General features: G+C 59.4%; 1 protein-coding gene across 1 annotated transcript; it reads left to right on the top strand.

Annotated features, from left to right (window-relative positions):
* Positions 1-362: 362 nt before the first annotated feature.
* LOC137309940 (myosin-6-like) lies at positions 363-15210 on the top strand (the record flags this gene model as incomplete). Its single annotated transcript, XM_067977941.1, has 6 exons — positions 363-605; positions 4997-5173; positions 6761-6906; positions 8785-8875; positions 12355-12744; positions 15085-15210. Coding segments are annotated over 6 exons (1173 nt in total), but the record flags the coding sequence as incomplete, so codon positions are not given.
* Between the last annotated feature and the right edge of the window lie 166 nt (positions 15211-15376).

Below are 15376 nucleotides of genomic sequence, written 5' to 3'. Positions count from 1 at the left end.
AGCTCGGTCAACGAGGGAGGTTTTAAGGAGCGTCTTAAAGGAGGAGAGAGAGAGGGGGAGGGGTTTAGGGAGCTCAGGGCCCCGGGCAGCTGAAGGCACGGCCGCCAATGGTGGAGCGATGGGAATCGGGGGGATGGACAAGATGCCAGAATTGGAGGAGCGCAGAGATCTCGGAGGGTCGTAGGGGGCTGGAGGAGGTCACAGAGATAGGGAGGGGGGGCGAGGAGGCCATGGAGTCCAGTCCCTCAGCAGAGAGAGAGAGGACAATGGGAGCCCCTCCCCATTTCCCCCCCCCTCGCCAAAGCCCAGACGAGATCTAACCCAACTCTTGGTCTCTCCTCCTCCTCCTTGCCCCCCAACAGGAGCAGGACAACCTGACCGATGCAGAGGAGAGATGCGACCAACTGATCAAGAACAAGATCGGGCTGGAGGCCAAGGGGAAGGAGCTGATGGAGAGGCTGGACGACGAGGAGGAGATGAATGCCGAGCTGACGGCCAAGAAGAGGAAGCTGGAGGACGAGTGCTCGGAGCTGAAGAAGGACATCGACGACCTTGAGCTGACCCTGGCCAAGGTGGAGAAGGAGAAACACGCAACCGAGAACAAGGTAAGAGGCTCCGTTACAGCTCGGCTCGTTTACATATCGTCATGGCGCTCGGAGAGGGGAGAGAGACATTGGTCAACTCAACCCCGGAGAGACACCTCCTGGCCGAGTCCTGCAATGACCGGCGTGACTGTTTACATAGAGATTTTCCATGCTAAATGTTTACATATTATCATGGAGCCCGGCGTGTGACACGGAGCAGGGAGAGAGAGAGACACTTGGTCAACTCAGCTCCGCAGAGCCACCTCCCCCTGGCCAAGTCCAACGATGACAGCGTGACTGTTTACATATGGGTTTTCCATTCTAAATGTTTACATAGGCAGTTTCAACAAGGTGAGATCTCTCTCCCCACGGAGACGCCCAAATTGTTGCACAGTTCAAACAGCCTTTCGGTGAGATATTGAAGGGTACGGGGAGTGAGGGGGAGAGTGGGATTAGACTGGTGGGATATTAAAGGGTACGGGGAGTGAGGGGAGAGTGGGATTAGACTGGGTGGGATATTAAAGGGTACGGGGAGTGAGGGGAGAGTGGGATTAGACTGGGTGGGATATTAAAGGGTACGGGGAGTGAGGGGAGAGTGGGATTAGACTGGGTGGGATATTAAAGGGTACGGGGAGTGAGGGGAGAGTGGGATTAGACTGGGTGGGATATTAAAGGGTACGGGGAGTGAGGGGAGAGTGGGATTAGACTGGGTGGGATATTACAGGGTACGGGGAGTGAGGGGAGAGTGGGATTAGACTGGGTGGGATATTAAAGGGTACGGGGAGTGAGGGGAGAGTGGGATTAGACTGGGTGGGATATTAAAGGGTACGGGGAGTGAGGGGAGAGTGGGATTAGACTGGGTGGGATATTAAAGGGTACGGGGAGTGAGGGGAGAGTGGGATTAGACTGGGTGGGATATTAAAGGGTACGGGGAGTGAGGGGAGAGTGGGATTAGACTGGGTGGGATATTAAAGGGTACGGGGAGTGAGGGGAGAGTGGGATTAGACTGGGTGGGATATTAAAGGGTACGGGGAGTGAGGGGAGAGTGGGATTAGACTGGGTGGGATATTAAAGGGTACGGGGAGTGAGGGGGAGAGTGGGATTAGACTGGGTGGGATATTAAAGGGTACGGGGAGTGAGGGGAGAGTGGGATTAGACTGGGTGGGATATTAAAGGGTACGGGGAGTGAGGGGAGAGTGGGATTAGACTGGGTGGGATATTAAAGGGTATGGGGAGTGAGGGGAGAGTGGGATTAGACTGGGTGGGATATTAAAGGGTACGGGGAGTGAGGGGGAGAGTGGGATTAGACTGGGTGGGATATTAAAGGGTACGGGGAGTGAGGGGAGAGTGGGATTAGACTGGGTGGGATATTAAAGGGTACGGGGAGTGAGGGGGAGAGTGGGATTAGACTGGGTGGGATATTAAAGGGTACGGGGAGTGAGGGGGAGAGTGGGATTAGACTGGGTGGGATATTAAAGGGTACGGGGAGTGAGGGGGAGAGTGGGATTAGACTGGGTGGGATATTAAAGGGTACGGGGAGTGAGGGGAGAGTGGGATTAGACTGGGTGGGATATTAAAGGGTACGGGGAGTGAGGGGAGAGTGGGATTAGACTGGGTGGGATATTAAAGGGTACGGGGAGTGAGGGGAGAGTGGGATTAGACTGGGTGGGATATTAAAGGGTGCGGGGAGTGAGGGGGAGAGTGGGATTAGACTGGGTGGGATATTAAAGGGTACGGGGAGTGAGGGGAGAGTGGGATTAGACTGGGTGGGATATTAAAGGGTACGGGGAGTGAGGGGAGAGTGGGATTAGACTGGGTGGGATATTAAAGGGTACGGGGAGTGAGGGGGAGAGTGGGATTAGACTGGGTGGGATATTAAAGGGTACGGGGAGTGAGGGGAGAGTGGGATTAGACTGGGTGGGATATTAAAGGGTACGGGGAGTGAGGGGGAGAGTGGGATTAGACTGGGTGGGATATTAAAGGGTACGGGGAGTGAGGGGAGAGTGGGATTAGACTGGGTGGGATATTAAAGGGTACGGGGAGTGAGGGGGAGAGTGGGATTAGAGTGGGTGGGATATTAAAGGGTACGGGGAGTGAGGGGAGAGTGGGATTAGACTGGGTGGGATATTAAAGGGTATGGGGAGTGAGGGGAGAGTGGGATTAGACTGGGTGGGATATTAAAGGGTACGGGGAGTGAGGGGAGAGTGGGATTAGACTGGGTGGGATATTAAAGGGTATGGGGAGTGAGGGGAGAGTGGGATTAGACTGGGTGGGATATTAAAGGGTACGGGGAGTGAGGGGAGAGTGGGATTAGACTGGGTGGGATATTAAAGGGTACGGGGAGTGAGGGGGAGAGTGGGATTAGACTGGGTGGGATATTAAAGGGTATGGGGAGTGAGGGGAGAGTGGGATTAGACTGGGTGGGATATTAAAGGGTATGGGGAGTGAGGGGAGAGTGGGATTAGACTGGGTGGGATATTAAAGGGTACGGGGAGTGAGGGGAGAGTGGGATTAGACTGGGTGGGATATTAAAGGGTATGGGGAGTGAGGGGAGAGTGGGATTAGACTGGGTGGGATATTAAAGGGTAATGGGAGTGAGGGGGAGAGTGGGATTAGACTGGGTGGGATATTAAAGGGTACGGGGAGTGAGGGGAGAGTGGGATTAGACTGGGTGGGATATTAAAGGGTATGGGGAGTGAGGGGAGAGTGGGATTAGACTGGGTGGGATATTAAAGGGTACGGGGAGTGAGGGGGAGAGTGGGATTAGACTGGGTGGGATATTAAAGGGTACGGGGAGTGAGGGGAGAGTGGGATTAGACTGGGTGGGATATTAAAGGGTATGGGGAGTGAGGGGAGAGTGGGATTAGACTGGGTGGGATATTGAAGGGTACGGAGAGTGAGGGGGAGAGTGGGATTAGACTGGGTGGGATATTAAAGGGTACGGGGAGTGAGGGGGAGAGTGGGATTAGACTGGGTGGGAATATTAAAGGGTACGGGGAGTGAGGGGAGAGTGGGATTAGACTGGGTGGGATATTAAAGGGTACGGGGAGTGAGGGGAGAGTGGGATTAGACTGGGTGGGATATTAAAGGGTACGGGGAGTGAGGGGGGAGAGTGGGATTAGACTGGGTGGGATATTAAAGGGTATGGGGAGTGAGGGGGAGAGTGGGATTAGACTGGGTGGGATATTAAAGGGTACGGGGAGTGAGGGGGGAGAGTGGGATTAGACTGGGTGGGATATTAAAGGGTACGGGGAGTGAGGGGAGAGTGGGATTAGACTGGGTGGGATATTAAAGGGTACGGGGAGTGAGGGGGAGAGTGGGATTAGACTGGGTGGGATATTAAAGGGTAATGGGAGTGAGGGGGAGAGTGGGATTAGACTGGGTGGGATATTAAAGGGTACGGGGAGTGAGGGGGAGAGTGGGATTAGACTGGGTGGGATATTAAAGGGTACGGGGAGTGAGGGGAGAGTGGGATTAGACTGGGTGGGATATTAAAGGGTACGGGGGGTGAGGGGAGAGTGGGATTAGACTGGGTGGGATATTAAAGGGTACGGGGAGTGAGGGGGAGAGTGGGATTAGACTGGGTGGGATATTAAAGGGTACGGGGAGTGAGGGGGAGAGTGGGATTAGACTGGGTGGGATATTAAAGGGTACGGGGAGTGAGGGGAGAGTGGGATTAGACTGGGTGGGATATTAAAGGGTACGGGGAGTGAGGGGAGAGTGGGATTAGACTGGGTGGGATATTAAAGGGTACGGGGAGTGAGGGGAGAGTGGGATTAGACTGGGTGGGATATTAAAGGGTGCGGGGAGTGAGGGGGAGAGTGGGATTAGACTGGGTGGGATATTAAAGGGTACGGGGAGTGAGGGGAGAGTGGGATTAGACTGGGTGGGATATTAAAGGGTACGGGGAGTGAGGGGAGAGTGGGATTAGACTGGGTGGGATATTAAAGGGGACGGGGAGTGAGGGGGAGAGTGGGATTAGACTGGGTGGGATATTAAAGGGGACGGGGAGTGAGGGGGGAGAGTGGGATTAGACTGGGTGGGATATTAAAGGGTACGGGGAGTGAGGGGAGAGTGGGATTAGACTGGGTGGGATATTAAAGGGTACGGGGAGTGAGGGGGAGAGTGGGATTAGACTGGGTGGGATATTAAAGGGGACGGGGAGTGAGGGGGGAGAGTGGGATTAGACTGGGTGGGATATTAAAGGGTACGGGGAGAGAGGGGGAGAGTGGGATTACACTGGGTGGGATATTAAAGGGTACGGGGAGTGAGGGGAGAGTGGGATTAGACTGGGTGGGATATTGAAGGGAAAGGGTCTAATTGGATAGATCTTTCAAAGAGACGGCACAGGTACGATGGGCAGAATGGCCTCCTCCTGTGTTGCATCGGTCTACGATTCCACGTTTGAACAGGTGAAGAATCTGACGGAGGAGATGGCGGGACTGGACGAGATCATCGCCAAACTCACCAAGGAGAAGAAGGCCCTGCAGGAGGCCCACCAGCAGACTCTGGACGACCTCCAGGGGGAGGAGGACAAAGTCAACGGTCTGACCAAGGCCAAGGCCAAGTTGGAGCAGCAGGTGGACGACGTGAGTATCTCCAACCCCCCATACACAGAGCAGGAAAGGCCCAGGCTCCATTCCGGGCCTGGGCTGAATTAGCCCCTCCCCTCGCCTCCCCCATACACAGAGCAGGAAAGGCCCAGGCTCCATTCCGGGCCTGGGCTGAATTATGCCCCCACCTCGCCCTCCCCAACTCCCTTCGCTCCGCCATTGGCGGCTCTGCCTTCAGCTGCCTGGGCCCTGAGCTCGGGAATTCCCTCCCGAGACGACGACTCGATGACTCTGTTTGATGGAGGGTGATGGGGGGGGGGTCTAAGGAAGGTCCTGAGGGTGATGGGGGTCTAAGGAGGGTCCTGAGGGTGATGGGGGGGCTAAGGAGGGTCCTGGGGGTGATGGGGGTCTAGGGAGGGTCCTGAGGGTGATGGGGGGGTCTAAGGAGGGTCCTGAGGGTGATGGGGGGGTCTAAGGAGGGTCCTGAGGGTGATGGGGGGGTCTAAGGAGGGTCCTGAGGGTGATGGGGGTCTAAGGAGGGTCCTGAGGGTGATGGGGGGGCTAAGGAGGGTCCTGGGGGTGATGGGGGTCTAGGGAGGGTCCTGAGGGTGATGGGGGGGTCTAAGGAGGGTCCTGAGGGTGATGGGGGGGTCTAAGGAGGGTCCTGAGGGTGATGGGGGGGTCTAAGGAGGGTCCTGAGGGTGATGGGGGTCTAAGGAGGGTCCTGAGGGTGATGGGGGGGTCTAAGGAGGGTCCTGAGGGTGATGGGGGTCTAAGGAGGGTCCTGAGGGTGATGGGGGTCTAAGGAGGGTCCTGAGGGTGAGGGGGTCTAAGGAGGGTCCTGAGGGTGATGGGGGGGCTAAGGAGGGTCCTGAGGGTGATGGGGGTCTAAGGAGGGTCCTGAGGGTGATGGGGGGGCTAAGGAGGGTCCTGAGGGTGATGGGGGGGGTCTAAGGAGGGTCCTGAGGGTGATGGGGGTCTAAGGAGGGTCCTGAGGGTGATGGGGGGGCTAAGGAGGGTCCTGAGGGTGATGGGGGGGCTAAGGAGGGTCCTGAGGGTGATGGGGGGTCTAAGGAGGGTCCTGAGGGTGATGGGGGGTCTAAGGAGGGTCCTGAGGGTGATGGGGGGGCTAAGGAGGGTCCTGAGGGTGATGGGGGGTCTAAGGAGGGTCCTGAGGGTGATGGGGGGGCTAAGGAGGGTCCAGAGGGTGATGGGGGGTCTAAGGAGGGTCCTGAGGGTGATTGGGGAGTCTAAGGAGGGTCCTGAGGGTGATGGGGAGTCCAAGGAGGGTCCTGAGGGTGATGGGGGGGTCTAAGGAGGGTCCTGAGGGTGATGGGGGGGTCTAAGGAGGGTCCTGAGGGTGATGGGGGGGTCTGAGGAGGGTCCTGAGGGTATAGGGGGTCTAAGGAGGGTCCTGAGGGTGATGGGGGGGTCTGAGGAGGGTCCTGAGGGTGGTGGGGAGTCTAAGGAGGGTCCTGAGGGTGATGGGGGGTCTAAGGAGGGTCCTGAGGGTGATGGGGGGGTCTGAGGAGGGTCCTGAGGGTGATGGGGGGTCTAAGGAGGGTCTTTAGACCAAGAGATGGACGATTAACACTCCCCCCTCTCTCCTCCTCCTCCCCGCAGCTCGAGGGCTCCCTGGAACAGGAGAAGAAAGTCAGGATGGACCTGGAACGGGCCAAACGGAAGCTGGAAGGAGACCTGAAACTGTCCCAGGAGAACGTCATGGACTTGGAGAACGACAAGCAGCAAGCGGAGGAGAAACTCAAAAAGTAAGTGGGCCCGAGATGTGCAGGAAAGTCCCAGGCTTCTCTCCGGGCCTACATCCAGGCCGCTCCTCCCCTCCCCTCCCGTCAAGGTCTTCAGGGCCGCGGGATTCGAGGGTTAAATTGGGAGGGCAGTTCGCACGGACGAGGCCTGTACTCCCTTCAGCTGCGAGGGTCGAGGGGCGAGGGTGGGTCACTGAGGGAGCGCCGCACTGTCGGAGGGTCGGTACCGAGGGAGCGCCGCACTGTCGGAGGGTCGGTACTGAGGGAGCGCCGCACTGTCGGAGGGTCGGTACTGAGGGAGCGCCGCACTGTCGGAGGGTCGGTACTGAGGGAGCCCCGCACTGTCGGAGGGTCAGTACTGAGGGAGCGCCGCACTGTCGGAGGGTCAGTACTGAGGGAGGGCCGCCCTGTCGGAGGGTCAGTACTGAGGGAGTGTCGGAGGGTCAGTACTGAGGGAGGGCCGCCCTGTCGGAGGGTCAGTACTGAGGGAACGCCGCACTGTCGGAGGGTCAGTACTGAGGGAACGCCGCACTGTCGGAGGGTCAGTACTGAGGGAGCGCCGCACTGTCGGAGGGTCGGTACTGAGGGAGGGCCGCACTTTCGGAGGGTCGGTACTGAGGGAGCGCCGCACTGTCGGAGGGTCAGTAGTGAGGGAGGGCCGCACTGTCGGAGGGTCGGTACTGAGGGAGCGCCGCACTGTCGGAGGGTCCGTACTGAGGGAGCGCCGCACTGTCGGAGGGTCAGTACTGAGGGAGGGCCGCACTGTCGGAGGGTCAGTACTGAGGGAGCGCCGCACTGTCGGAGGGTCAGTACTGAGGGAGCGCCGCACTGTCGGAGGGTCAGTACTGAGGGAGCGCCGCACTGTCGGAGGGTCAGTACTGAGGGAGCGCTGCACTGTCGGAGGGTCAGTACTGAGGGAGCGCCGCACTGTCGGAGGGTCAGTACTGAGGGAGCGCCGCACTGTCGGAGGGTCGGTACTGAGGGAGCGCCGCACTGTCGGAGGGTCAGTACTGAGGGAGCGCCGCACTGTCGGAGGGTCGGTACTGAGGGAGTGCCGCACTGTCGGAGGGTCAGTACGGAGGGAGCGCCGCACTGTCGGAGGGTCAGTACTGAGGGAGGGCCGCACTGTCGGAGGGTCAGTACTGAGGGAGGGCCGCACTGTCGGAGGGTCGGTACTGAGGGAGCGCCGCACTGTCGGAGGGTCAGTACGGAGGGAGCGCCGCACTGTCGGAGGGTCAGTACTGAGGGAGGGCCGCACTGTCGGAGGGTCGGTACTGAGGGAGCGCCGCACTGTCGGAGGGTCAGTACGGAGGGAGCGCCGCACTGTCGGAGGGTCAGTACTGAGGGAGGGCCGCACTGTCGGAGGGTCGGTACTGAGGGAGCGCCGCACTGTCGGAGGGTCAGTACGGAGGGAGGGCCGCACTGTCGGAGGGTCGGTACTGAGGGAGGGCCGCACTGTCGGAGGGTCGGTACCGAGGGAGCGCCGCACTGTCGGAGGGGCCGTCTTTCGGGGAACGAGACGTTAAACCGAGGGCCCCCTCTGCCCCTCTCGGGTGGGGGGTAAAAGATCCCACGGCCACTATTGGAGGAAGAGCAGGGGGAGTTCTCCTCGGGGTTCCCTCGATATTTATCCCTCGACCAACATGAGTAAAAAAAAAACACATGAACGAGGGCGTTCAGGTCACTGGACGTCTGTGGGATCTTGCTGAGCACAAAATGGCTGCCATGCTTGCCCACATGGCCGCATTGAAAGTGGGTCATTTGGACACGACGGATTATGGGATGTCCTGGGAGGCGCCGGACAGAGGCGAGTCCCCTTCTTTCCTTCACTGTGACGCCTCTCACTCTCGTTCCTCTCTCCCTCCCTCCCTCCCCCCGCAGGAAGGAGTTCGAAATCAGTCACCTCAACAGCAGGATTGAGGACGAACAGGCGCTGGCTATTCAACTGCAGAAGAAGCACAAAGAGCTCCAGGTGAGGCCCTGTCCGGCCAAGGACATCTCCAACGTTCCTTGGCCACCGAGAGTCCCGGCTGAGATTGGCCCCGAGAAGGAGATCCCACCAAGGTCGGGGGGGGAGGGGGCAAGAGGAGGAGAGGTCGACCAGGGGAGGACGGTCAGTTGACTCCATGCTTCGGGTTTGCCAAGCCCTGCCGATAGGAGGAGGGGAGGGGAGACTCGGGAGGGATGGAGGGGGAGGGGGTCCCTCTCTCTCTCTCTCTCTGACGTTCCTGGGAATAGGTTGGAGGAGAGGGTGAGAGACGGGTCTCAATCGCGACGCATTGAGGGTGGGGAGGAGCGCGAGGGGCGAGGGAGAGGATGTCGGATGGGGAACGGAGGGATAAACGCTGAAGGGCGAGGGAGAGACGGTCATTGCGCCTCTGAGTCAGAAGGTCGGGGTTTCGGGTCCCACTCCGGAAACTTGAGGACACAATCCAGGCCCACACTCCCAGTGTAGAACTGAGGGAGCGCCGCACTGTCGGAGGGTCGGTACTGAGGGAGCGCCGCACTGTCGGAGGGTCGGTACCGAGGGAGGGCCGCACTGTCGGAGGGTCAGTACTGAGGGAGCGCCGCACTGTCGGAGGGTCGGTACTGAGGGAGCGCCGCACTGTCGGAGGGTCAGTACTGAGGGAGCGCCGCACTGTCGGAGGGTCAGTACTGAGGGAGGGCCGCACTGTCGGAGGGTCAGTACTGAGGGAGCGCCGCACTGTCGGAGGGTCGGTACTGAGGGAGGGCCGCACTGTCGGAGGGTCAGTACTGAGGGAGCGCCGCACTGTCGGAGGGTCAGTACTGAGGGAGGGCCGCACTGTCGGAGGGTCGGTACTGAGGGAGCGCCGCACTGTCGGAGGGTCGGTACCGAGGGAGCGCCGCACTGTGGGAGGGTCAGTACTGAGGGAGCGCCGCACTGTCGGAGGGTCGGTACTGAGGGAGCGCCGCACTGTCGGAGGGTCGGTACTGAGGGAGCGCCGCACTGTCGGAGGGTCGGTACTGAGGGAGCGCCGCACTGTCGGAGGGTCGGTGCTGAGGGAGGGCCGCACTGTCGGAGGGTCAGTACTGAGGGAGCGCCGCGCTGTCGGAGGGTCGGTGCTGAGGGAGAGCCGCACTGTCGGAGGGTCGGTACTGAGGGAGCGCCGCACTGTCGGAGGGTCGGTGCTGAGGGAGGGCCGCACTGTCGGAGGGTCAGTACTGAGGGAGAGCCGCACTGTCGGAGGGTCGGTACTGAGGGAGCGCCGCACTGTCGGAGGGTCGGTGCTGAGGGAGGGCCGCACTGTCGGAGGGTCGGTACTGAGGGAGCGCCGCACTGTCGGAGGGTCGGTACTGAGGGAGCGCCGCACTGTCGGAGGGTCAGTACTGAGGGAGCGCCGCACTGTCGGAGGGTCAGTACTGAGGGAGGGCCGCACTGTCGGAGGGTCAGTACTGAGGGAGCGCCGCACTGTCGGAGGGTCAGTACTGAGGGAGCGCCGCACTGTCGGAGGGTCAGTACTGAGGGAGGGCCGCACTGTCGGAGGGTCAGTACTGAGGGAGCGCCGCACTGTCGGAGGGTCGGTACTGAGGGAGCGCTGCACTGTCGGAGGGTCAGTACTGAGGGAGGGCCGCACTGTCGGAGGGTCAGTACTGAGGGAGCGCCGCACTGTCGGAGGGTCGGTACTGAGGGAGCGCCGCACTGTCGGAGGGTCGGTACTGAGGGAGCGCCGCACTGTCGGAGGGTCGGTACTGAGGGAGCGCCGCACTGTCGGAGGGTCTGTACTGAGGGAGGGCCGCACTGTCGGAGGGTCAGTACTGAGGGAGCGCCGCACTGTCGGAGGGTCAGTACTGAGGGAGCGCCGCACTGTCGGAGGGTCAGTACTGAGGGAGCGCCGCACTGTCGGAGGGTCAGTACTGAGGGAGGGCCGCACTGTCGGAGGGTCAGTACTGAGGGAGCGCCGCACTGTCGGAGGGTCGGTACTGAGGGAGGGCCGCACTGTCGGAGGGTCGGTACCGAGGGAGCACCGCACTGTCGGAGGGTCAGTACTGAGGGAGGGCCGCACTGTCGGAGGGTCAGTACTGAGGGAGCGCCGCACTGTCGGAGGGTCAGTACTGAGGGAGCGCCGCACTGTCGGAGGGTCAGTACTGAGGGAGCGCCGCACTGTCGGAGGGTCGGTACTGAGGGAGCGCCGCACTGTCGGAGGGTCAGTACTGAGGGAGGGCCGCACTGTCGGAGGGTCAGTACTGAGGGAGCGCCGCACTGTCGGAGGGTCAGTACTGAGGGAGGGCCGCACTGTCGGAGGGTCGGTACTGAGGGAGCGCCGCACTGTCGGAGGGTCAGTACTGAGGGAGCGCCGCACTGTCGGAGGGTCAGTACTGAGGGAGGGCCGCACTGTCGGAGGGTCAGTACTGAGGGAGCGCCGCACTGTCGGAGGGTCAGTACTGAGGGAGCGCCGCACTGTCGGAGGGTCAGTACTGAGGGAGCGCCGCACTGTCGGAGGGTCAGTACTGAGGGAGCGCCGCACTGTCGGAGGGTCGGTACTGAGGGAGCGCCGCACTGTCGGAGGGTCGGTACTGAGGGAGCGCCGCACTGTCGGAGGGTCGGTACTGAGGGAGGGCCGCACTGTCGGAGGGTCGGTACTGAGGGAGCGCCGCACTGTCGGAGGGTCGGTACTGAGGGAGGGCCGCACTGTCGGAGGGTCGGTACTGAGGGAGGGCCGCACTGTCGGAGGGTCGGTACTGAGGGAGCGCCGCACTGTCGGAGGGTCGGTACTGAGGGAGCGCCGCACTGTCGGAGGGTCGGTACTGAGGGAGCGCCGCACTGTCGGAGGATCGGTACTGAGGGAGCGCCGCACTGTCGGAGGGTCGGTACTGAGGGAGCGCCGCACTGTCGGAGGGTCGGTACTGAGGGAGCGCCGCACTGTCGGAGGGTCGGTACTGAGGGAGCGCCGCACTGTCGGAGGGTCGGTACTGATGGAGGGCCGCACTGTCGGAGGGTCGGTACTGAGGGAGGGCCGCACTGTCGGAGGGTCGGTACTGAGGGAGCGCCGCACTGTCGGAGGGTCGGTACTGAGGGAGCGCCGCACTGTCGGAGGGTCGGTACTGAGGGAGCGCCGCACTGTCGGAGGGTCGGTACTGAGGGAGCGCCGCACTGTCGGAGGGTCGGTACTGAGGGAGCGCCGCACTGTCGGAGGGTCAGTACTGAGGGAGGGCCGCACTGTCGGAGGGTCGGTACTGAGGGAGCGCCGCACTGTCGGAGGGTCGGTACTGAGGGAGGGCCGCACTGTCGGAGGGTCCGTACTGAGGGAGCGCCGCACTGTCGGAGGGTCGGAGGGTCGGTACGGAGGGAGCGCCGCACTGTTGGAGGGTCAGTGGCCACTCGGCTGTCCGCCACATGATGCGCGGTTTAAGAGCAACCGGTGGGGCGGTGGTGGGGTTTAGAGTGGCGGATGCCGTTAAATCGTGTCCCTCCTCTCCCTCTCCGCTCAGGCCCGGATCGAGGAGCTGGAGGAGGAGCTGGAGGCCGAGCGGGCGGCCCGGGCTAAGATTGAGAAGCAGCGGGCGGACCTGTCCCGCGAGCTGGAGGAGATCAGCGAGCGGCTGGAGGAGGCGGGCGGGGCCACCTTGGCCCAGGTGGAGATGAACAAGAAGCGGGAGGCGGAGTTCCTCAAACTGCGGCGTGACCTCGAGGAGGCAACCCTCCAGCACGAGGCCACCTCGTCCGCCCTGCGCAAGAAGCACTCCGACTCGGTGGCTGAGCTGGGCGAGCAGATCGACAACCTCCAGAGGGTCAAACAGAAACTCGAGAAGGAAAAGAGTGAGTTCAAGCTGGAGCTCGATGATGTCTCCTCCAACATGGAGCAGGTCGTCAAGGCAAAGGTAGGGTCACCAAGAGACTAATGGTAAATAGGGGAATCCGAGGGTCACCTAGAGACTAATGGTAAATAGGGGAATCTGAGGGTCACCTAGAGACTAATGGTAAATAGGGGAATCCGAGGGTCACCTAGAGACTAATGGTAAATAGGGGAATCTGAGGGTCACCTAGAGACTAATGGTAAATAGGGGAATCTGAGGGTCACCTAGAGACTAATGGTAAACAGGGGAATCCGAGGGTCACCTAGAGACTAATGGTAAACAGGGCAATCCAAGGTCACCGAGAGACTAATGGTCAATAGGGGAATCTGAGGGTCACCTGGAGACGAATGGTAAATAGGAGAATCTGAGGTTATCATAACCTCAATTACTCGAAAACTCGTGACTGCATTCTGTATCGAACTGGGAGTGTTTGATGGGACAGTGTAGAGGGAGCTTTACTCTGTATCTAACCCTGTACCTGACCCTGGGAGTGTTTGATGGGACAGTGTAGAGGGAGCTTTACTCTGTATCTAACCCTGTACCTGACCCTGGGAGTGTTTGATGGGACAGTGTAGAGGGAGCTTTACTCTGTATCTAACCCTGTACCTGACCCTGGGAGTGTTTGATGGGACAGTGTAGAGGGAGCTTTACTCTGTATCTAACCCTGTACCTGACCCTGGGAGTGTTTGATGGGACAGTGTGGAGGGAGCTTTACTCTGTATCTAACCCTGTACCTGACCCTGGGAGTGTTTGATGGGACAGTGTAGAGGGAGCCTTACTCTGTGTCTAACCCTGTACCTGACCCTGGGAGTGTTTGATGGGACAGTGTAGAGGGAGCTTTACTCTGTATCTAACCCTCTACCTGACCCTGGGAGTGTTTGATGGGACAGTGTAGAGGGAGCTTTACTCTGTATCTAACCCTGTACCTGACCCTGGGAGTGTTTGATGGGACAGTGTAGAGGGAGCTTTACTCTGTATCTAACCCTGTACCTGACCCTGGGAGTGTTTGATGGGACAGTGTAGAGGGAGCTTTACTCTGTATCTAACCCTGTACCTGACCCTGGGAGTGTTTGATGGGACAGTGTAGAGGGAGCTTTACTCTGTATCTAACCCTGTACCTGACCCTGGGAGTGTTTGATGGGACAGTGTAGAGGGAGCTTTACTCTGTATCTAACCCTGTACCTGACCCTGGGAGTGTTTGATGGGACGGTGTAGAGGGAGCTTTACTCTGTATCGAACCCTCTACCTGACCCTGGGAGTGTTTGATGGGACGGTGTAGAGGGAGCTTTACTCTGTATCTAACCCTGTACCTGACCCTGGGAGTGTTTGATGGGACAGTGTAGAGGGAGCTTTACTCTGTATCTCACCCTGTACCTGCCCTGGGAGTGTTTGATGGGACAGTGTAGAGGGAGCTTTACTCTGTATCTAACCCTGTACCTGCCCTGGGAGTGTTTGATGGGACAGTGGAGAGGGAGCTTTACTCTGTATCTAACCCTGTACCTGCCCTGGGAGTGTTTGACGGGACAGTGTAGAGGGAGCTTTACTCTGTATCTAACCCTGTACCTGACCCTGGGAGTGTTTGATGGGACAGTGTAGAGGGAGCTTTACTCTGTATCTAACCCTGTACCTGCCCCTGGGAGTGTTTGATGGGACAGTGTAGAGGGAGCTTTACTCTGTATCTAACCCTGTACCTGACCCTGGGAGTGTTTGATGGGACAGTGTAGAGGGAGCTTTACTCTGTATCTAACCCTGTACCTGACCCTGGGAGTGTTTGATGGGACAGTGTAGAGGGAGCTTTACTCTGTATCTAACCCCGTACCTGCCCCTGGGAGTGTTTGATGGGACAGTGTAGAGGGAGCTTTACTCTGTATCTAACCCTGTACCTGACCCTGGGAGTGTTTGATGGGACAGTGTAGAGGGAGCTTTACTCTGTATCTAACCCTGTACCTGACCCTGGGAGTGTTTGACGGGACAGTGTAGAGGGAGCTTTACTCTGTATCTAACCCTGTACCTGCCCTGGGAGTGTTTGATGGGACAGTGTAGAGGGAGCTTTACTCTGTATCTAACCCTGTACCTGACCCTGGAGTGTTTGATGGGACAGTGTAGAGGGAGCTTTACTCTGTATCTAACCCTGTACCTGACCCTGGGAGTGTTTGATGGGACAGTGTAGAGGGAGCTTTACTCTGTATCTAACCCTGTACCTGACCCTGGGAGTGTTTGATGGGACGGTGTAGAGGGAGCTTTACTCTGTATCTAACCCTGTACCTGCCCTGGGAGTGACAGGTGTTGGGAATTTGGTTTCTTTCCTGGAGCTGGAAGTTGACTGAATTTAAATTTCTTTCCCTGATTGATTTGATTCTTTAGGTGAACCTGGAGAAGATGTGCAGGACACTGGAGGACCAGATGAACGAGTACAGACTGAAGTTCGAGGAGGGACAGAGAGTGATCAACGAGTTGACATCGAGCAAGGCAAACTCCAGACCGAGAACGGTACATCACCCGGAGAGCCCTGGGGTCAGACGCTGACCTCTCACCCTCTGGGTCCTGGGGTCAGATCCAGTCCCAGACAGAGGGCGATGAAGGAGCTCGTCTGTCTCTCTCTGAGGGGGGGGGGGACGGAGTGGGGGGTCAGAGAGGGGGGTCAGAGAGGGGGGTA

Source organism: Heptranchias perlo, unplaced genomic scaffold (genome assembly GCF_035084215.1).
Source record: "Heptranchias perlo isolate sHepPer1 unplaced genomic scaffold, sHepPer1.hap1 HAP1_SCAFFOLD_1920, whole genome shotgun sequence".
Lineage (NCBI taxonomy): Eukaryota > Metazoa > Chordata > Chondrichthyes > Hexanchiformes > Hexanchidae > Heptranchias > Heptranchias perlo.
This window is presented reverse-complemented; position numbering and strand designations above follow the sequence as displayed.